The sequence below is a fragment of the Fundulus heteroclitus genome, chromosome 20, assembly GCF_011125445.2.
Source record: "Fundulus heteroclitus isolate FHET01 chromosome 20, MU-UCD_Fhet_4.1, whole genome shotgun sequence".
In the NCBI taxonomy this organism is placed as follows: Eukaryota; Metazoa; Chordata; class Actinopteri; order Cyprinodontiformes; family Fundulidae; genus Fundulus; species Fundulus heteroclitus.
The window spans coordinates 4749000-4772453 of NC_046380.1; the positions used below are offsets into that span (position 1 = coordinate 4749000).

General features: G+C 40.3%; 3 protein-coding genes across 5 annotated transcripts in view; 1 reads left to right on the forward strand and 2 right to left on the reverse strand.

The window, feature by feature from the left end:
- The window catches only part of LOC105938223, a 179892-nt gene that overhangs the window by 90519 nt on the left and 65919 nt on the right, over positions 1 to 23454 (forward strand). The window lies entirely within an intron of this gene.
- Positions 6513 to 8402, reverse strand: LOC118567164 (zinc-binding protein A33-like). Its single transcript, XM_036151617.1, has 2 exons — positions 8332 to 8402; positions 6513 to 8235 (listed from the first exon to the last, which is right to left on the reverse strand). The coding sequence occupies exon 2, from the start codon at positions 8216 to 8218 to the stop codon at positions 6830 to 6832; it is 1389 nt and encodes a 462-aa protein (XP_036007510.1). The 5' UTR covers positions 8219 to 8235; positions 8332 to 8402; the 3' UTR covers positions 6513 to 6829.
- Positions 15694 to 23454, reverse strand: part of LOC118567162 (nuclear factor 7, brain-like) — a 55387-nt gene continuing 47626 nt past the window's right edge. Inside the window, exons 1-2 of one of the 2 annotated variants that reach the window (XM_036151613.1) lie at positions 17272 to 17359; positions 15694 to 17175 (exon numbers count right to left, since the gene is read on the reverse strand). In XM_036151613.1, the coding sequence (XP_036007506.1) occupies positions 15770 to 17158 (1389 nt within the window). In that variant the 5' untranslated portion in view covers positions 17159 to 17175; positions 17272 to 17359 and the 3' untranslated portion in view covers positions 15694 to 15769. Of the gene's footprint in view, positions 17176 to 17271; positions 17360 to 23454 lie in introns of those variants that run through there. The other variant, XM_036151614.1, reaches the window with a different exon arrangement.

Genomic DNA, 23454 nt, shown 5'->3' on the forward strand with positions numbered 1-23454 from the left:
TAGAGATTCCCGTTTCCTTACGTGCTGGCATTTTTCTTACACTCCAGCGTTTTCCCCTGGCGTTGTTGTACGCCTGTTTTCCCCATGGCGTTTTCCTTTGCCCTCTAGTTGCCCCCACCGTTTTCTTAGTTTTTTTACTGCCAGTGTAGTTTAGACGCTTTCTTGTTTGCCTACGTTTTCTTCTTTATTTTGGGTTGTCCTGGTTGGGAAGTTTTGGTTTAGACTCTAGCCCTCCATCCAGTACCTCCCTCCGCCCACCCTGGGTTGGTCTTTTTTTTTTTTTTTTTTTTTTTTTATTGGATTCTTTTTGGGCCGTCTGGAAGCCGGCCTTAAGGGGGGGGGGGTGATGTCATGGTGCAGCCTTGCCTGCTGCACCATGGACATTTCATGGCACTCTCCACCTTCCATACAGCTCCTGATTCCATGCTCAGTAATCATCTACACCTGTCAGTCACTAATCAGCCAGTACTCATCACACCTGTCAGCCTTCCTATTTAAGCTCCCTGCATTCAGTCCTCCCCTGTCGGTTCGTTCTGTTGGTTACTGTTACCTCTGCTCATGACTGCTCGCCTACCTTTTCTTGCCAGCCTGATTTCCCTTCGTCTCCAGTCCTGCAAGTATTCACTCAGATGTTCTGCTGTTAATCCAGTCCTGCAAGTATTCACTCAGATGTTCTGCTGTTAATCCAGTCCTGCCAGTATTCACTCAGATGGTCTGCTGTTAATCCTGTCCTGCAAGTATTCATCCTGACGTGCTGCTGTTGCTCGGACTGCAAGTATTCACCTGCCGAACTGCCAGTTCCTGCCATCACTATCCTCCTGCTCCAGCCCGGTACAGACTGTTGGTTTATCCATCCTCCACTATTCACCACCTTCAATAAACGTTCTAAACTAAGCTCTGCTTGCGTGTGGCTGTGTTCGGGTTCACATAAATCATGACAGTATATAACTGATGCACCCTTTCCTACCCCTGACTATTGACTGACTATTGAGCCGATGTGACAAGTGAATTTCTCCAATGTGACATCAATCTTATCTTATCATCAAGGGTAATGTTATGTTACTGTCAAATAAAATTATTGACTTTATAACTGCAAATACAAAAGATGGAGAGTAGTGCTAAGATAATATAATGTGCTTCACAGCATCATGGCTACACCTGCTTTGCCAAACTTTGCCAAAGTTTGGCCTGAAGGTGAATAGGATCGTCTGGGAGTCTCTCTGCAGGGACCAACAATCACAAACTGCTTCCTGCTTTAGTTCTGGTCCAGATGAGGTGTATCTGAATCCGAAGTCCATAATTCAGTTTATACAGTTTATCTGCCAAAATGGGTTCATATCGGGGTGAGTTACACTTTAAACTCGTCATTCTGAATCACTTCTTCTCTTTTTGGACATTTCGTGACATTGTTTATAGTTGCGGGAAAACTGACATCTAGTGGCGGGACGATGTTACTACACGGTTTTAAAAAAATCAACATTCGCTACAGGAGGCACAGTTTTAGCCACTAGATGGATATATGCCTCTACTTTATGACATATGCCTTTTTTGGCTCTTGGGCGCCGGATACATTGCCTTCAGTCTGTTTGAACTATGTTTTAGAGGATTAAAAGGGCAGGAACCTAATTTTTATACTTTATACTTTTTAAAATACAAACGTATAATACAAGAAGTTATGACCAGTGTGGGGGGATGAAACAGTAGAACTTGTTATATTGGTATGTCTTAAAAATACTTCTTTTTATACACAAAAACAACCATCAGGATGGAGGCTTGGTGTCTATAACTTTATTTGATCATGATCAAACGGTTTTTGGTCTTTGTTTATAAGCATTCAATGCGGCTATGTAGCTTTAATTCATTCCCATGACTGAGTGACCTGAAGGAAGCAGCAGGTCCTTCAGACCAATGTGTGCTGTTTACTCAGAAACATAGGCGTAACTTCCTTAAGGACTGGTGTGGACATGTCCCCACCAATCTTGACCGGTAGGGGGACAGTCCCCACCAATATTTTGTACATGTATTTTACTTTCGGTGCTGTGTATATCTGATTAAAACCCCATTCAGGCCGCTCCTCAGAAACAAAATAAAAAAGTCCTCCCCGCTGCTCACCGTCCGCAAACCCCGACCAAAAAAAAAAAAAACTCCGCCGCTCCTCAGGAAAAAAAAAAATGTTGCCTTTTATACTAAAAGACACGCAAATAATTTCCCACATAAAAAACAGGACTTTCAGTCAATTACAGTTTTCCGTTTTTAGAGGGTTGTTTATTTTGCGTTTATTAAGTGATGGCTGTGGTATATTAGCTTTCACTGCTATAAGCTTTCGCAGCAGTGATTGATTAATTTAAACACCTGCTCTACTGAGCGTCTATCGGAGTTGGTGTTTAGATTGAACATAAAGAACACCTTTTATTTGAAGCATCTTGTACTGTTTTAATCCCGGCTTCACTTAATTAAAACTTTTTCCTGACCTTGTTATCTTGTTGTCATAGTGTTGACATTCTGTAGCAAGCACTGCGCCCCTTTTTCTTTTATATGTCCACGTACATTTAAGATTTAGCGTGTTTGTTGACAACTCATGAGCAAGCTGCTTTTTGCAATCTAGCAGGAAGGTAAGGATAGGATCTTGCAGGTGTGACATCACGCTGCAGGGGGTCCAACAATGACTCAAGTAAGGCTTAACAATGCTGCTGTGTGCCATGTCCACCAAACAAAACTAGACAATTTAGACATTGATCAAATATGTCTTCAGTTTGTGTCAGTGAGTGACAGAAGAAGGCAGGTGCTTGGCACTTTTAAATGAGTCTGTGCTGGGGCTTCTTTCAAAGTTTAGGTTTAATGTCAAAATCTCAGATGGAAGGCAGGGGTATCAAGCCATTAATCAATATTGAATCTGTTTTCCTGTTCAGAGTTGTTCAGTTTCTGATGTAGAAAGCTTTGATTGTTTTTGGTTTTTGGTTGTTTGTCTCTTGTATCGGCTTATTTTTGGGGAAACTTGTTAAGTTTAGATTTGTGATATTTTTGCACAAAATATATTAGTGAATATTGTAATCCTTTCCAACAAAAAAAAATGCGTCGCGCAGGTAGCTCCCTTTCCCTATGAGCCGTCCCCACCAACTTTCAACACAAAGTTGCACCCTTGCTCAGAAACCTATTTAATAAATATATAATTCTCATTCACAGGATTTACGCACATGGCAGCTTTATTAACTGCTTCTTTCACTTTTTACTCCATTCACAAAAACATTTTTAGATTAAAGAGAAGCACGTAAAGGCGTCAGTACAACTCCAGATCCAAAATGCTGCAGCAAGAGTTCTGATGAAAATCAACAAGAGGTATCATATTTCTCCCGTTTTAGCTTCCCTTCATTGGCTTCCTCTTAAATCAAGAATAGAATTTAAAATTCTTCTTCTAACGTATAAAGCCCTTAATAATCAAGCTCCATCATATATCAGAGCTCTGATTACCCCGTATGTTCCTAACAGAGCACTTCGCTCTCAGACTGCAGGTCTGCTGGTGGTTCCTAGAGTCTCTAAAAGTAGAATGGGAGGCAGATCCTTCAGCTATCAGGCTCCTCTCCTGTGGAACCAACTCCCAGTTTTGGTCCGTGAGGCAGACACCCCGTCTACTTTTAAGACTAATCTTAAAACTTTCCTTTGTGACAAAGCTTATAGTCAGAGTGGCTCATGTTACCCTGAGCTACCTCTGTAGTTATGCTGCTATAGGCTTAGGCTGCTGGAGGACATCTGAGCTCCGTTTCAGAAAAAATCTACTCTGAGTAGTTCTACATCACTCTGTCATACTCAGCGTTTCTAGTTTCAGAACAGATGATATAAGTCAGGTAACTAAACACAACAGCGTCCGATCAACCATGACTTGAACGCCCGATCAATGGAACGCAAATAACGTGATTCACCATGGCAACGACTGGAAATAAGCTTGGAAGTGTGCATGTCCTGCGAGTAGAATTAGAAATCTTTAAAGAAGGCATATGGACAATATTAAACCATAAGAAACAATGTTGTTGCTGCTGAAAACCGCAAGAGAGAATTGTTGAAAAAGTCAATGCATGCACAATATGAAAGTTATGTGATGGAGAATTAAAGCTGTTTTCTCACACTTCACTCGTTCAACACTAAAGGGGAAGTATGTGGGGGGCGGCATTGATTACTAAAAGCATTGAAATGACATGGCAGCAAATCATCATGTACAGTTTAACCAGGTAAGGTTAAGTTAAAAGTTTCCATATGTTTAACAGTACTCAACTAAAGCATCAATTGGCTATATTCAACACATGCAATTAATGATGGGATTGTGTGTGTTATTGAAATAACTGATATGCTCATCTTTTTGCCATTGTTCACCAATCCTTCTAAAAATGAGTTGACACTGATTATCTTGTAGGTGTTTAATTTGTGCCAACCTCACTTTATATTAACTACATAGGCTATATATAATGGAAAATTAGAGCTGGAAGTGCCAAAATGTGATACAGAATAAATTATTGCTTTCATTCTGGAACACCTTTAAACTATAACTGAGTAACATTTCTGACAGTGCAACATACAGTGGCCTCTGAAAAAAATTCTGCATCTCCTACGTTATTAAAAAGCTGCCGTTGGCATAAAAATTAAGGGCAGCACAAAGAAATTGTTCAGAACTGAGAGCATTCCTTCGTTGTGTTAGAAAAGCGATGTGCGGCTGAGAATATTGAAATAAATTATCTGACGACCCCATATGAGCCCCAGCCAGGACCATCTTCACAAAAGCTGTCTGCCCCTACTTCAGGCATGTTATTGAGCAGTTTGTTGTTTATAAATCATGTACTAAAATGCCACTTTGTTCTTTTTACATAACATTTGGCAACATCTTAACATTGAAGTGGGCAGGTAGACCCAAAGTGCCACAGCTGATGCCATCCAGGAGGTGCATAGATACTTAGCAGAGGGTCCCAAGATCCTATGATAGACTGGAAAAACCAAAAGACAGTCTGTCCAAACCTCTTCCGCTTTTCATTACAATTTCTCTGCACGCCAGCGTCATCTGTGTGTGAGCGGGTGTTTTCTACAGCTGGAAAAGTGATATCAAAAAAAGCGTAACAGACTTAATATCAAAACGTTGAAACAACTTCTTTTTTTTAATAAAATTTTGTAAAAATAAATAAATAAATAAAAAAAAAAATAAATAAAAAAAAAGCCAGTCCACAAGCATCCTCATTCACAACATGTTTACTCAGTGGTTATTACGTTATGATACAGGTTCACATACTTTATTGACTGTATCTAAAAAAAAAAATCAAAGATATTTTAAATTGAAATGAAAATATGAAATAAGACAATGCAACACACAATGACTTAAGTTGTATTATTGTGTATACTAGGTCATCAAATCAGTGTCAGTTAAGTATGTCAACTAGGTTGCCTGTAGGGATTTTTAACGTCCAGCAGGTGTCAGTATTTAGTAAAACAGTATCAATACAGTTTGGCAACGTGTCTAAACGCTTCATGGCGCCTCATCGACCATCACTACTCCAGAGTTTTGGGATAAGCGTCCAGATACTTCAGTTTGTTTAACGTCTCCATCGCGTCCGGAGAAAATCCACCCGAACACCGAAGAACCTGGTCGGACTAGTCCTCCCATAGACATATATAAAGATATAAATCTTATATTATGTCTATGAGTCCTCCGCTCCACACAAACGCATCAGTAACTTCACTTCCGGGTCACCTGATGCGTGGACGGGCCAATCAGCGGCAGCCGCATCAATTTCTTCTCCGTTTCTTTGAACCAAACTTTATTGAACAACAGCAGTGTTAACGGAGCAAATTAAGAGATGTGACTGTAGTAATATTTTGCAAATATATAATATTTGGTCATCAGCGTGACTAGAAACAAATTAATAATGTAAACAGACAAGATATAAACTTTATTATTTTCTGAACAAAGTTTCATATGGTAAATAACTTAATTTACTGATAGGAGAAGGTTGACTTTTTGGTTCTAAATAAGCTGAATAAAAAGAGTAAAACTCTTCTTTTATGTGTGTGGGCCATTAGTTTGTTTAGTTTCAGTTGATTTGCAAAAATTTTATTAAAATCGGCCACAAAGGAGTTTCTGGATCACTCAAGGAAAACAAACCTGGTAGTTATTTTTATTTTTCTAACAGAATAAAGTTCAAATACTAAGGAAAAAAATCTAAATGTTGAGGAAATGCATCAAAATAAGGCGATCCTGATGCATATCAAGTGTGCGTCCACAGGATATTTAAATGCTAATAGATTTTCTTCGTTATTGATTATTATTCCAAAGTATAAAGCTACTTCTTTATTTACACAAGACATGGCTTTGCACCAGAGTCATTCCATTTTATTAATAAAATGTATAAATTTTTCTCAATAATTTGACATTTACTATAAAAACTATTCAGCTTCACATCCAGCGTCCTGCAGAAGAGTTCATACCCCTTTAACTTTTCCACGTTTTGCAGCATTAAAAACATAAATGTCAATAAATCTGCTGAGATTTTATTAAGTGGAGCAAAATGAAAATGTAAAAACAAATATCTGAAAAGTGTGGCATGCATTTACATTCAGGACTCTTCCCTTTAAATCCCCTAAATAAAATCCAGTGCATTTTATTAAACATTTCAATAATTATTAAACTACAAATAAATCTGGTTAATAACCCAAAATATAAAGTATCCCAAGAACTAACTTTAAATTCAAAGTAATTCAGAATAAAAAGCTCCAAGATTCTGTTTAAAAACACTGAGTTTCAATCAGATCATCAAGGTTTCATCTGGACTTTGTGTTCTTCATGCTGAGAACATCAGAGCTGCTGTTTGCTCACTGAGATCTTGATCTGTAGGATTTTTACTGTTTTCAGAGTGCTGAATAATGGAAACATCTTGTCAGTGAAGGTGTGTGTGAAGGTGTGTATGTGTGAGTTAGTGTCCAGATCAGAGAAGGACAGCTTTCCTCTGTCCCAGTCCAGATTCACTCTGATCCTCTGGAGCTTCTTCTGGACTGAGAGAAACATGAGAGGAGATGAAGGAGACCCTGCTGAGTATTCACCTTTATAGAACCCTAGAACTAACCATCCAGACCTTATGTCTCCCTTCCTCTGGACAGACTCTTCTATCACACCAAGTATCCAGCCTTCACTGTCTCCAACATCAACATCCCAGCTGTGGTTCCCTGAGTTGAAGCCCTCAGAACTCAGGACAGACCACCACAATGACCTAAACCTCTCTGGATTATCAGGAAGCTGCTGGTTCTCTCCTTTAGTGAAACTGGTCAGATCTTCAGACAGGATGAGTTTTGGATGAGCCGTGTTTGGGTCCAGGGTGAGAGGAGTGTAGGAGACCATGTTCTCCATGTTGCTCCAGATGTTGAAGGCCAGGTTGCCCAGATGTTTGGCCTGGTCTATCAGAGCTCCTGAGGGCAGCTGTGGATCCTCCAGCAGGGGGCAGCGCTGGACTCTTTCCACTGCAGCCTTGTAGTTGTGCAGGAATGAGACGTCTTCAGCTCTCAGCTCCTCCTCTGTGGCTCTGATTGTGTCTGAAAGAGCTGCTATCTCTCTGCTCAGAGCCTCCATCTTCTCCTTCATCATCCCACTCTTCTGCTCCTCTTCCTCCCTCAGTGCAGCCAGCCTGTCCTCCTCTTCCTCTGCTAGAAACTGATGAAGCTTCTTAAACTGCTCCTTAATCAGCCTCTCTGTGTGTCGGGCCTGGACCTTCATGTGTTCTGCTGTCTGATCAAACTCCACTAGAACTTTCTTCCTGAGCTCCAGGTTCTTCTTTAAAGGTTCCAGAGTTTCCTGAAGGTTCTTCTTGTGATCCTCAGCAGCTTCATCGATGGGTCTGAATCTGTGCTTGGTGTGTTTTTTTGAATCTTTGCAGACGAGACACACTGGCTGCTGATGGTCCAGACAGAACAGTTTGAGTTTCTCAGAGTGCAGACTGCAGAGATCCTCTGAAGCTCTCTGGTCTCTCTGCTGTAGGAAGGTCTCACACAGATTCTTCAGAACCAGATTACAGGGTGGATCTTTGGTGAAGGATATTGTCTTACAAACCGGACACTCTTGTGCTGGTTTCTCTCTCCACCAGTTCTGCAGACACTCCTTACAGAAGCTGTGGCTACATGACAGAAGAACCGGATCCTTAAAGATGTCCTGACAGACCGGACAGCAGAGATCCTCCTCTAATCTGGAAGCCATTTAGTCTCTGAGTGAAGCTGAAATCACAGAAGGTCCAGTCAGTCATGGTTCTCCTCCTTCCTCTACTAACGTTCCTCAAAGTGACTCTGATTGATGTTCTGGATCCAACTCACCTTCAGGGTTGGAGGTTTCCTCTTTTCTCTCCTGGACTCAGACGAAGCTGCTGGTTTGTCTCTATGACAGGAATGAAAACTGGTTCCAGGCGGTTTCAGGTGTGTTAGGTGAGAGGCGGAGCCTAAACCTGTTTTTTTTTTTCTACCAAGGTTTCATTTTAACTTTTAACAGGTTCTCCTTCATTTTCAGACATCAGATAAAAACAACCTTTTTGGTATTTCTTTTTAAGTTTTTTTTCCAAGTGACAGCAGATATTTTCTTTTTATAAATCCTAAAAACTAAACCAGCCTGAGAATACTGAAGGAAAATACGTTTTTAAAAGAAACTGAATAATGTTGCAAATGTAGATAATAGTGATATAGAATGGGAAGAAGCCCCCATAGCTCCTACAGATCTGCATAAGGAGGCAAACCCCCAGAGGAGCGATGGGTGTTCAACCCTAGGAAGGTAAAGCATCACAATGTGCAGCTTTACAACCTGAGAGGAGCTAGGCCTGGAGGAACCCACAGAACCTTTGGCCTCTACATGAGTCCAGGAGTCTCTCCAGTCAACCAATCAGAGAGAAGAGTGATCTGGTGGCCTCAAGCTTTCAGAACAGTGGAATGGCAGGAGTTTGATGTTATTGTTTTTCTTTAAGAAACAAACACCTCTTAAAGTTTGTTAGAGTTATTTTTATTATTCTCTACATGTTTATTGCATGTAGGGGAGACCGGGTATGGTTGTAACATAGGGGGAGCTGTAACACCACCAGTTCCACCAATCAGGGATAAGATAGGAGTCACATGATCATTTCAGTGTTTACCTGCTTCCTCCCCAATCCCATATTGTGATTGTCAAGGCTGGAAACAGGCACATGCAGATACTAAGGAGAAAAAACGGATTTTGAGGTAAGAACGTACATTTTTTGACCATGACTATATTTTGTTTAGTACTTATACTGTTGCAGATAAAAGCATATTACTTACATTAGATGAAAGTGTAATTTCTCAAGACAAAATGTGATGCATTTTCCCGTGCTAATTTCAGACCGCTATGCTACTACAGCTAGCTAAACATGGGTGACAGGGTTGGGGTGGGTTGTAACACATCTTTAAAAAGTGTTACAACCATCCCCTTACATACAACTAAGAACATTTTGATTTGGATAATTTTACAGAATGCCTAGGCTGTGGATACGAAAGACTGATAGAGGTGTGCCTGCAGATGTTTTAAAAAAAAGGCATCTGATGAGGTCACAAAGAAGAGCAAGTCAGTCAGATCAGTTGCGAAGGCGCATGGGATCTGCCATGTAACACTGAGCAGATACTGCAAATCACTGCAGAAGCTGAGAGAACAGGGGTCCAGTGATCTTCCCAGTGTAGGTTATTGGAGCAGCAACAAAATCTTCTCTGAGGTGCAGGAGGAAGTGTTGGCTGACTATTTGACTCAGACAGCAGACCTGTATTATGGACTGACTCCACGTGAGGTAAGCATATTACAGGTTAATCACTGGAGACAAGAGAAGAATTGAATACCAGCGTAGGTGTTAGACAAATTGAAAAACCCTTTGTGTCTATGTACTCTGATTTTCTATTTCTCGTTCTTTTAGGTCAGAAAGTTTGCATATCAACGGGCAGTAACATATAACATCAAACACCCACAAACATGGGATGAGAAGCAGATGGCAGGGCCTGACTGGCTCACATTATTTATGAAGCGGAACCCTAGCCTGTCAATAAGGAGTCCTGAGGCAATCAGCCTTACAGGGGCCACAAGTTTTAACCGGCAAAATGTGGAACGTTTCTTCAACAGCCTTGGACAGGTCATTGAGAGATACAACTTCGACGGGAGCGATATATGGAATGTAGATGAAACTGGTGTAACAACAGTCCAATCACCAGACCGTGTTGTTGCTCGTCGTGGTGTCAAGCAGGTGAGTGCGATGACATCAGGTGAGAGAGGTGTGCTCGTGTCAGTAGCATGCGCTGTGCAAGCGCTGGGAAATGCAGTTCCTCCCTTCTTTGTATTCTCCCGTAAACATTACAAAGAACTCTTCATTCAGAGTGGGCCAACAGGGCGTGCAGGAAGTGGCAACGTCTCAGGATAGATGTTATTCCTTGCTCTTTATGCAAAACACACAAAGGTCAGCCCAGAGAAGAAGGTTTTACTTTTGCTGGATAATCACTGTTCACATATATATGTTAAAGCTATTGATTTCTGCTAAAAGGGAATAGTGCCATCCCCCCACTGTAGCCATAAACTTCAGCCACTGGATCGCAGTGTCTACGGCCCATTTAAGAATGGTGAACACTGCAAGTGATGCCCGGATGAAGATGAATCCTGCCAAGATACCATGTCTATCTTTGTTTAAGAGGCAAAAAAATATATCGGCATGGTATTTATTTACAAATTTTTTTACACATTGTGTAAACATCAGGGCATCATGATTAGTCATTTAGCCATTATAGTCCAGAGTTTAACATTTGTCACTAGGATGTTTTCATTCCAATTCTCAAAAGTGCTTGAAAAATAACAAAATAAAAATATTTTTTGTACAAGCATGTATTTTATTAGTGTCATTTATTGCAAAATTGCATATTAAAATGCCCAAACAGGCTATTACACTTTCAGAAATAAAAGGATAAAACATACAATTAATTTGCAAATAATCTCGAGTTACCTATCGACATTATGTCATTAATCGAGGAAATGATCCCCCCCCCCCCCCCCTGGTTTTTTTGCAAATTGCACACTGGGCAAGACAATGACGTTATATGATATTCCAGGTATTGTGAAGACTGCTCTGCCTGCAGCTGCAACACCGAAAAACATTCAAGCCAGTTTCCAATCCACAGGTATTTGGCCCTTCAATCCTGACATTTTTGAGGAGTGTGACTATGCACCCTCACAAGTCACTGACCGCCCCGACCCAGGTACATCACTGACATCTGGAGCTTTCCAAAAGCAGGGCCAAGAAAAACAACTGGCAGGATCAGGAAGAAAAGGAAATCTGAAATACTCACTGACACACCAGTGAAACAAGCACTGATGGAAGAAGAACAGAGAAGAGGAAGCAAAAATGTAAGGAAGAGTTTCTTTGCAAAGAATAAAGGCAAGCAAAAGAAGAAGAGAAAGCCTGCCAAGAAAATGTTAAAAGCCAAAGCTGAGGATTCTGAGACCTCAGACGATGAATATTTTTGTGTTGTCTGTATGGAGCCATTTGGCAACTCAAAGCCACAAGAAGTGTGGGTAAAATGTGCCCTATGCAGTCTCTGGGGCCACCGAGCCTGCACTCCTGGTCTACCATCATTCATTTGTCATCACTGTGACTCTGATTACGGATACACACAGATAGACACAAACACAAGCACACACACACATTGACATTGGTTTTTGTTAGACCTACATGTTTGTTCAGTGTTCATTAGCATACATACATACATAAGCATACATTATACGTGTTAAGGAAGTTTGTTTTAGTAGAATAATTTACACACATGCACACACACACAGAGTATATTTGAGTTATGGTCAGTCACAGAGAGAGAGAGAGACATTGTTCTTGTATTGTTCTTTTAACTCAGTAAACCTCTTTTTGAAGCATATCACATGGTGTGGCCTCTGTTTTTGCTTCTTTTGTCTAATTGTTACAACTTACCCCAGCAGATGTTACAACCTACCCCGGTAATGGGGTAGGTTGTTGCCTTGAGATGACATGTTTCTTGAATTGGCGCTATATAAATAAAATTGAATTGGAAACTCCCCTTTAACAGGGAGGAGAACCTCCATCAGAACCAGAACCAGGCTCAGTGTGAACGCTCATCTGCCTCGACCCACTGGGGCTTAGAGAAGACAGAGCAGAGACACAGAAAGCACAGAAGCTCACATTGACCCAGGAGTACTTTCTATGTTAGATGGTAATAGAGGATGATCTCATACTCAGCGATTCTGGTTTCAGAACAGATAATATAAGTCAGGTAACTAAACACAACAGCGTCCGATCAACTATGCCTTGAACGGGAGCATGAAAAAACGCCCGATCACTGGAACGCAATTAACGTGATTCACCATGGCAACGACTGGAAATAAGCTTGGAAGTGCGCATGTCCTGCGAGTAAACTTAGAAATCTTTAAAGAAGGCATATGGACAATATTAAACGATAAGAAACAATGTCGTTGCTGCTGAAAACCGCAAGAGAGAATTGTTGAAAAAGTCAATGCATGCGCAATATGAAAGTTATGTGATGGAGAATTAAAGCTGTTTTCTCACACTTCACTCGTTCAACACTAAAGGGGGAGTATGTGGGGGCGGGGGGGGGGCATTGATTACTAAAAGCATTGAAATGACATGGCAGCAAATCATGATGAAGTACAGTTTAACCAGGTAAGGTTAAGTTAAAAGGTTCCGTTTGTTTAACGGTACTCAACTAAAGCATTAATTGGCTATATTCAACACATGCAATTAATGATGGGATGGCGGGAGTTATTGAAATAACTGATATGCTCATCGTTTTGCCATTGTTCACCAATACTTAAAATGAGTTGACACTGATTAACTTTTAGGTGTTTAATTTGTGCCAACCTCACTTTATATTACCACATAGGCTATATATGATGGAAAATTAGAGCTGGAAGTGCCAAAATTTGATACAGAATAAATTATTGCTTTCATTCTGGAACACCTTTAAACTCTAACTGAGTAACATTTCTGACAGCGCAACATACGGTTGCCTCTGAAAAAAATTCTGCATCTCCTACGTTATTAAAAAGCTGCCGTTGGCATAAAAATGAAGAGCAGCACAAATAAATTGTTCAGAACTGAGAGCGTTCCTTCGTTGTAAAGCGATGTGCGGCTGAGAATATTGAAATAAATTATTTGACAACCCCAAATGAGCCCCAGCCAGGACCATCTTCACAAAAGCTGTCTGCCTCTACTTCAGGCATGTTATTGAGCAGTTTGTTGTTTATAAATCATGTAATAAAAGGCCAATTTGTTCTTTTTACATAATATTTGGCAACTTCTTGACATTGAAGTGGGCAGGCAGACCCAAAGTGCCACAGCTGATGCCATCCAGGAGGTGCACAGATACTTGGCAGAGGGTCCCAAGATCCTATGATATACTGGAAAAACCAAAAGACAGTCTGTCCAAACCTCTTCCGTTTTTCATTACAATTTCTCTGCACTCCAGCGTCATCTGTGTGTGAGCGGCTGTTTTCTACAGCTGGAGAAGTGATATCAAAAAAGTGTAACAGACTTAATATCAAAACGTTGAAACAACTTCTTTTTTTGTTTTATTAAATTTTGTAAAAAAAAAAAAAAAAAAAAAGCCAGTCCACAAGCATCCTCATACACAACATGTTTACTCAGAGGTTATTACGTTATGATACAGGTTCACATACTTTATTGACTGTATCTAAAAAAAAAAAAAAATCAAAGATATTTTAAATTGAAATGAAAATATGAAATAATACAATGCAACACACAATGACTTAAGTTGTATTATTGTGTATACTAGGTCATCAATCAGTGTCAGTTAAGTCTGTAAACTAGGTTGCCTGTAGGGATTTTTAACGTCCAGCAGGTGTCAGTATTTAGTGACACAGTATCAATACAGTTTGGCAACGTGTTGAAACGCTTCATAACGCCTCATCGACCATCACTACTCCAGAGTTTTGGGATAAGCGTCCAGATACTTCAGTTTGTTTAACGTCTCCATCGCGTCCAGCAGAAAATCCCCCCGAACACCGAAGAACCTGGTCGGACTAGTCCTCCACTCCACAAACGCATCGGTAACTTCACTTCCGGGTCACCTGATGCGTGGACGGGCCAATCAGCGGCAGCCGCATCAATTTCTTCTCCATTTCTTTGAATCAAACTTTATTGAACAACAGCAGCGTTAACGGAGCAAATTAAGAGATGTGACTGTAGTAATATTTTGCAAATATATAATATTTGGTCATCAGCGTGACTAGAAACAAATTTATATTGTAAACAGACAAGATATAAACTTTATTATTTTCTGAACAAAGTTTCATATGGTAAATAACTCAATTTACTTTAAATGATAGGAGAAGGTGGACTTTTTCGTACTAATTAAGCTGAATAAAAAGATTAAAACTCTTCTTTTATGTGTGTGGGTCGTTAGTTTGTTAAGTCTTAGTTGATTTGCAAAAAATGTATTAAAATCGGCCACGAAGGAGTTTCTGGATCACTCAAGGAAAACAAACCTGGTAGGTATTTTTTCTTTTTCTAACAGAATAAAGTTCAAATACTGAGGAAAAAAATCTAAATGTTGAGGAAATGCATCAAAATAACAGAAGGTGATCCTGATGCATATCAAGTGCGCGTCCACAGGATGTTTAAATGCTAATAGATTTTCTTCGTTATTGATTATTATTCGAAAGTATAAAGCTACTTGCTCATTTACACAAGACATGGCTTTGCACCAGAGTCATTCCATTTGAATAATAAAATTTATAATTTTTTTCTCATTAATTTGACATTTACTATAAAAACTATTCAGCTTCACATCCAGCGTTCTGCAGAAGAGTTCATCCCTCTTTAACTTTTCCACGTTTTGCAGCATTAAAAACATAAATGTCAATAAATCTGCTGAGATTTTATTAAGTGGAGCAAAATGAAAATGTAAAAACAAATATCTGAAAAGTGTGGAATGCATTTACATTCAGGACTCTACCCTTTAAATCCCCTAAATAAAATCAAGTACATTGTAATGTTCTGTTGTGGTTTTGGTTATTTTCAGTTAGTCGACTTTTCTGTTTTAGGATTTATTTCCGTGTTGTGTTGTTTTGTATTGGATTTCCGGTATTAGTCTTTATTTCGGCTAGTGTTTGTCCAGTCTTTGTCTTGCTTTTTACCTTAGGTTTATTAGTCTGTGTGCTCCGTTTATTATTTCCACCTGTGTTAGTTAATTAGTCCCGCCCTGCTCTTCTGTTCCGTTCATCTATTTAAGCTCGCTTTAGTTTTTGGTTTGTTGTCAGGACGTCTCGTGTTATCCCCATGTCCAAGTTCCCCGGTAAGAGTACTTCTCCTTGTCTGTTTTTGTTTAGCCTGCCTGTCCGTTTGCCCGTTTAACCTTCGGCTCGTCTGCTTTTGGAGCCTGCCTTGTTTTGTTGCCTGAAGCCACTTCTTTTGTCCCCTGAACCTTTTTGTTAATAAACCCCTTTTTCAAGCTACAGCTCTGTGTCTGGCTAACATTTGGGTTCTCCTTATACAATTCATTACATACATTTTACTAAACATTTTTATTTATTATTATTAATTATTAACCTACAAATAAATCTGATTAATAACCCAAAATATAAAGTAACCCAAGAACTAACTTTAAATTCAAAGTAACTGAGAATAAAAAGCTCCAAGATTCTGTTTAAAATCACTGAGTTTAAATCAGATCATCAAGGTTTCATCTGGACTTTGTGTTCTTCATGCTGAGAACATCAGAGCTGCTGTTTGCTCACTGAGATCTTCATCGGTAGCATTTTAAGTTTACCCCTAGTGTCAAAGAATGGAAACATCTTGTCAGTGAAGGTGTGTGTGAAGGTGTGTATGTGTGAGTTAGTGTCCAGATCAGAGAAGGACAGCTTTCCTCTGTCCCAGTCCAGATTCACTCTGATCCTCTGGAGCTTCTTCTGGACTGAGAGAAACTTGGGAGGAGATGGAGGAGACCGTGCTGAGTATTTACCTTCACAGAACTCTAGAATCAACAATCCAGACTCTATGTCTCCCTTCTTCTGGACAGACTCTTCTAACACACCAACTGCCCAGCCTTTACTGTCTTCAACATCAACATCCCAGCTGTGGTTCCCTGAGTTGAAGCGCTCAGAACTCAGAACAGAACACCACTCTGACCCAAACCTCTCTGGATTATCAGGAAGCTGCTGTTTCCCTTCAAAAGTCAAACTGGTCAGATCTTCAGACAGGATGAGTGTTGGACCAGCGGTGTTTGGGTCCAGGATGAGAGGAGTGTAGGAGACCATGTTCTCCATGTTGCTCCAGATGTTGAAGGCCAGGTTGCCCAGATGTTTGGCCTGGTCTATCAGAGCTCCTGAGGGCAGCTGTGGATCCTCCAGCAGGGGGCAGCGCTGGACTCTTTCCACTGCAGCCTTGTAGTTGTGCAGGAATGAGACGTCTTCAGCTCTCAGCTCCTCCTCTGTGGCTCTGACTGTGTCTGAAAGAGCTGCTATCTCTCTGCTCAGAGCCTCCATCTTCTCCTTCATCATCCCACTCTTCTGCTCCTCTTCCTCCCTCAGTGCAGCTAGCCTGGCCTCCTCTTCCTCTGCTAGAAACTGATGAAGCTTCTTAAACTGCTCCTTAATCAGCCTCTCTGTGTGTCGGGCCTGGACCTTCATGTGTTCTGCTGTCTGATCAAACTCCTCTAGAACTTTCTTCCTGAGCTCCAGGTTCTTCTTTAAAGCTTCCAGAGTTTCCTGAAGGTTCTTCTTGTGATCCTCAGCTGCTTCATCGATGGGTCTGAATCTGTGCTTGGTGTGTTTTTTTGAATCTTTGCAGACGAGACACACTGGCTCCTGATGGTTCAGACAGAAGAGTTTGAGTTTCTCAGAGTGCAGACTGCAGAGATCCTCTGAAGCACTCTGGTCTCTCTGCTGTAGGAAGGTCTCACACAGGTTCTTCAGAACCAGATTTAAAGGTGGATGCTCCTTAGAAGATCTTCTCCTACAAACTGGACACTCTTGTGCTGGTTTCTCTCTCCACCAGTTCTTCAGACACTCCTTACAGAAGCTGTGGCTACATGACAGAAGAACTGGATCCTTAAAGACGTCCTGACAGACCGGACAGCAGAGATCCTCCTCTAATCTGGAAGCCATTTAGTCTCTGAGTGAAGCTGAAATCACAGAAGGTCCAGTCAGTCTTGGTTCTCCTCCCTCCTCTACTAATGTCCCTCAAAGTGACTCTGATTGATGTTCTGGGTCCAACTCACCTTCAGGGTTGGAGGTCTCCTCTTTTCTCTCCAGGACTCAGACGAAGCTGCTGATTTGTCTCTATGACAGGAATGAAAACTGGTTCCAGGCTGTTTCAGGTGTGTTAGGTGAGAGGCGGAGCTTAAACCTGTTTTTTTTCTACCAAGGTTTCATTTTAACTTTTCTTGCAGCTGAACAGGTTCTCCTTCATTTTCAGACATCAGATAAAAACAACCTTTTTGGTTGTGGGAAGAGGAGGAGGAGTGGCAACCATCTTTCAGTCTGATTTATTAATTAGTCCCAGGCCAATTAATAACTACATTTCTTTTGAATATTTAACCCTCAGTTTCCCTCATCCAAACTGCAAAGCAATAAAACCTCTTCTGTTTGTTGTTTTGTATCGTCCACCAGGCCCTTACACTCAGTTTTTGGATGAGTTGTCAGATTTCTTATCTGATTTGGTGTTAAATACTGATAAGGTTATTATAGTGGGTGATTTTAACATCCATGTTTACACAGAATGTGATAACCTTAGTGTAGCCTTTAAAACTATCATAGATTCAATTGGTTTTGCTCAAAATGTGCATAAACCGACGCACCCTTGGCTCCATACTTTAGACCTTGTGCTGACATATGGCATTGATTGTGAAGAATTAACAGTATTTCCTCACAACCCTGTCCTAACTGATCATTTTTTATAACATTTGAGTTTAATCTAACTGAGTTCTCCACCCCCAAAAGAGGGTTCCATTATAGTAGATCTTTATCGGATAATGCTGTATCAAAACTTAAAGAGTCTGTGCCCTTTTTAATATCCTCCGTATTGCAAAAATGCCCTGTAGATGGCAGCAATGTTGTTTCTTCCAATTCACAAATAGATGTCTTTGTAAACGGTATGACTTCGTCATTGCGTTCTGCATTAGACAATGTAGCTCCCTTGAAAAAGAAGGTGATTATTCACAGGAAGCTGGCTCCTTGGTTTAATTCAGAGCTGCGTTCCTTGAAGCACAATGTTAGGAAATTGGAGAGAAAATGGCGCTCTACACACCAAGAGGAATCCTACCTAATCTGGAGGGACAGTCTATTGTTGTATAACAAGACCCTTTGCAGAGTTAGAGCAGCATATTTTTCATCGTTAATTGAGGAGAATAAGAATAATCCTAGATTTCTCTTCAGTACAGTTACCCAGAACCACAGCTCTGTTGATCCATCCTTTCCTTTAGCTTTTAGCAGTAATGATTTTATGGGATTCTTCACAAATAAAATTGATTCCATTAAAAATAAAATAATTGGCATCCTCCCAAACATGATTACCTCGTCCTCAGTAAGTGAGGCAGCATTGGAGGAATCCTTAGAACCTGCGCAGTGTCTGAACTGTTTAAAAGCAGTAGAGCTTTCTGAGCTATCTAAAATTTTAGCTTCATCTAAACCTTCTACCTGTATGTTAGACCCAATCCCAACCAAGTTGTTTAAGGAGGTATTCCCTCTGATCAGTGGTCCTATTTTAGACATGATTAATCTATCCTTGGTAAATGGATATGTACCACAGGCTTTTAAAGTAGCTGTTATTAAACCTTTACTTAAGAAACCATCTCTTGATCAAGATGAGTTAGTAAATTACAGACCTATATCTAATCTTCTTTTCTTATCTAAAATTCTTGAGAAAGTAGTTGCTAATCAACTATGTGAACATTTAAAAAGTAATGACCTACTTGAGGAGTTTCAGTCAGGCTTTAGAGCTCATCATAGCACTGAAACAGCTCTGGTGAAGGTCACCAATGATATTCTCATGGCCTCAGATAATGGACTTGTGTCTATACTTGTCCTGTTAGATCTCAGTGCTGCATTTGATACAGTTGATCACAATATTCTCCTACAAAGACTTGAGCATACTGTAGGGATTAAGGGAAAAGCATTAGGCTAGTTTAAATCTTATCTGTCGGACAGATTCCAGTTTGTTCATGTTAATAATAAATCTTCCTCAAACTCTAGGGTCACTTGTGGAGTACCACAGGGTTCAGTCCTTGGACCAATTCTATTTACTATATATATGCTTCCGATTGGCAAAATTATCAGACAGCATGGGATTAATTTCCACTGTTATGCTGGTGACACTCAGCTATATTTATCCATAAATCCTGATGAATCCAATCAGTTACTTCGACTGCAGTCATGTCTTGATGACATCAAAAGCTGGATGACTTTAAATTTCCTGCATTTAAATTCTGACAAGACAGAAGTTGTAATCTTTGGGCCAGAGTCTTCAAAAAATAAAGTTCTTAATCAATCACTGAATCTGGATGGCATTAACTTGGCCTCTGGTAATAAAGTTAAAAATCTTGGTCGTCATTTCAGTCATTGCTCTCTCTCTTTTTCTTCATAGTAGGTACACCTGGTCTGGCGTTCTGTTAACTGTGACATCATCCAGAGAAGACGGCTCACCCGCTACTACCATCTAATGTAGAACAGATTACTAGATCAATGTGTGCTTCTGTGCTTTTTTGTCTCTCTTGTTGTGTCTCTGCTCTGTTTTCCGTAACCCCAGTCGGTCGAGGCAGATGACCGTTCATACTGAGCCCGGTTCTGCCGGAGGTTTTCCTTCCCGTTAATGGGGAGTTTTTCTTCCCACTGTCGCTTCATGCTTGCTCAGTATGAGGGATTGCAGCAAAGCCATGTACAATGCAGACGACTCTCCCTGTGGCTCTACGGTTCCCCAGGAGTGAATGCTGCTTGTCGGGACTTTGATGCAATCAACTGGTTTCCTTATATAGGACATTTTTGACCAATCTGTATAATCTGACCCAATCTGTATAATATGATTGAACTTGATTTTGTAAAGTGCCTTGAGATGACATGTTTCATGATTTGGTGCTATATAAATAAAATTGAATTGAATTGAATTGAATAGTGTGTTCAAACGGATATTGCAGTTTATTTGACCGATTTTGTTAACCCTGCATTTAGTCACGAGTCAGTTTTGAAGTTATCCTCAAAAGAAGCAGCTAAAATTGAGGAATTTATGACTAATGTTAATGGTTTGCATTGTTTTATTATAGATACTGATATTGCAGAACGGCAGAAACTAGTAGATACAGTAAATATTACGGGATCATCACAGGACAGTCCCCAAACTATTCATTATATGTAATCGCATTTTCATAGTCCCACGAAATGCAGATGCCCTTGTCACACAGTAATTTAAGAACACAGGAGTTTTCTAGTTGTTCACTTGGTAACATGCAATTTCTGGTGAATAAACTTCCCAGTATCAGTGCTGGTGGTCGAACATGGCTGGCTGAATTACAAAATTTAACCAAAGGCTTACAACTGGCTCTCTGTGATTTTAGAGCCATTTTAAGACTTTCTGTGTCTGCGTCTGTAATTGCTGTCATCGAAAATGTTGCTCAATCGTCCCACATGCCTGATGAAACTTTATTGTCTTCAGTAATTTCTTCCTTGGAAGATGCAATTGTACAACACTTTCCATTATCCACATCAGTTGAGCTTCCTAAATTTGACTGGGACCCACAACAGCGTCCTACAGATTACATAACTCAAGCTGCAGAGAAATGGATCAAACACACAGGTGTGGATCCTAAAACAAATTGCTCCAATATGGGTGAATTATTTAGAGGGGCAGTTTTGGATGGGGTTCCTTCTTTAGTGTCCCTGCTTATGAAACAAAATCCTGATATGCCTGGGTGTTCGTATGCTCGCTGGGACACCTGTTTGATCGACTATTTGCATATGGCTCAAAGGGAGGATAGAAAGTCGAAGCAAGACTTAGAGGACTTGCAACTTCAATTACTTAAATTACAGTTATTAGAAGCAAAGCGGAAAGTGACCAAGAGAAAGCAGGAGATGACACAAAGAAATGTCTCTGCGGGTGTATCATGTGGTGCTCAGACCCTGATGGTTCCACCACAGTCTAATTTCATTCATGGAGGGTGGCCACCTCCTCCGCTTTTCTGTTCTTTATTTGATTCCAGATTTGTTGTTCCTGTGTATGGACACGGATCTCATTGTGACAGTCAGTGCAGACATGGAGACAGGACCAGGAGACCGAGTAGACGGGGCGAACATGTCAGAACTTTTCGACCAGCTACGGACATCTGCTTTAAATGTGGTCTCTCTGGGCACTGGGCCAGGGGCTGTTTCGCATCACCAAATCCTGGCATGAAGTCCCAATACGATCTCACCTCCAGAAGGTCAGTACCCCAGAAAGGGGATAACGCTCCCATGAACAATGTTTCCTCACCCTGGAGAAGTGGCCAGCACTCATGAACAGCGCAGATCCCAAACTGTCAAGGGAAGTGACTGTATGAATTTTTGCGCACATTGGAGCCACCTGTTTCATCAGACACTGAGTCATGGACTGAGACTTTGTCACTGAGGTGCTTGCAGAGACGTTGCAGCGACCTACTGCCACACTGGGGGAAGAGATGTACAGTTCCACGCCTGGAAGCCTTTGAATATGAAGTCTTACCTCCGATCTCATGTTTGCCTGATCTGTTGCATGTCAATCCGAGTCCATCTCAGGTGCCGCAGCCTGGTATCAAACATTTTCTAAGGTAATTCAGACAATTATTTTTAGCCATATACTACTGAATAAATTTAAAGGCATGTGATATTGGCTGATATGTGTTCTCATATTTTCATGTTTGAGCTCCTAGGCAAACGATCTGGAGCTGGGTAATAACTTCTTAAGGCAGCCGATTGAGCAGATACCAGCAGTACAGGTTTGCGGTTTTGAAAAATATACTGCTGTCTCTTAAAATGTTTTACTATGTAACTGATATGTTCCTTTTAAACATGAGTTTTAATTCTATTATGTCCAGGACCATGTTGCTCATAATTGAACTGAACTTGAATTGAATCAAACTTTATATCAACCCTTAGCACAAGTAATTTGGATGAAGGGTTCTTGTGCAGGACCCCACGGAGGTATGTAACTGCATTGTAAATCAGATAATGGTTGTTTAAACAAAAGGAAAAACCCCCAAAAGACCTTACCCATAGCTCAGAAAGTTTGTTCAGTTGACTCCCAAAACAGGCCGGAATCATAAATTAGATTTAGTGGGCAAGTGTCAGACACCACGTATCTGCTAGAGACAGATTCTATGAAGGGGGTTCTTGGAAAAAGGCTTAAACAGTTTAAGCAGGACAATACAGTAAATGGTAAATTAAATAGAAAAACTACATAAACTACCAAAAACTGGATAAAACAGAGATAAACAGAGGGTAACTTAATGCATATTTAGTTTAGTTTAAAATCATTGGTGTGTCAGGTAGGTTAGTTAAGGTTTCAAAGCCACATATATCTGTTAAGTTAACTGGATCAGGCTTTGTAACAACTAGATAGAACGGTAAGTAACAAAATAGGGGTTTGGTACAAAACAGTGCACATCAATTGATGCAAAAAGGTGGATGCAGGACTTTTTGACATGAGGATGGCATCTATTGAAGGTAAACTAAGTGAGGAATTCATTGCAGGATGACTTTAAAAAATGCTTTAAAATTAACGGATGAAGGTTTGCGTTTTCTATGGGATTAAAACAGGAATTTTTTGCAGCACACAGAGTGGACATCTGAAATAATAATAGAGGTTACAGAAATGGTGTGTGTGAAGTGGTGCAATCTATGGCAATTTTTCAATTCAAAAAAGCAATTCTGACATTCTTACAGGAAAATGTACTTTGATTTCAAACTAAATTAACTAATTTTTGATTCCACAGACATGGCGATTCCCACCGAAGGTATAAAGTTTTTGTGCAAGCATTCTTTTGCAGGACAATCAGAGGCCCAGCGTCAGGAAAGAGGAATTGTGATAAAGTGTCTCATTAACTATTACATTTATAAAATAGGTTTCCCATAGGCTGGAGATGGAACAATGGAAGGTGGTAAGGATTAATGGGGAGAATTCTAAACACAATTGGCTAAAATTCTGTTCACAGACTAAATTGAAAATGGGGTGAAAAAGCTGTGAAGTGTGTTTCTTGTGGGAGTGTTCAGTTAATTTCATTACAGGATATGTTTCCATATGACTGAAAGGAGCTTTTCGGGACCAAAGTCAACCTCCAGAATTACAGGTAGCACACGACATTTGATATCTAAACGGTTGTTGTGTAAGTTTCAGGAGACATGAAATTAGGAGAGTCCAAGTATGTGAAGGGAGTCCACCAACCCCCAACCTCGAAGGATGC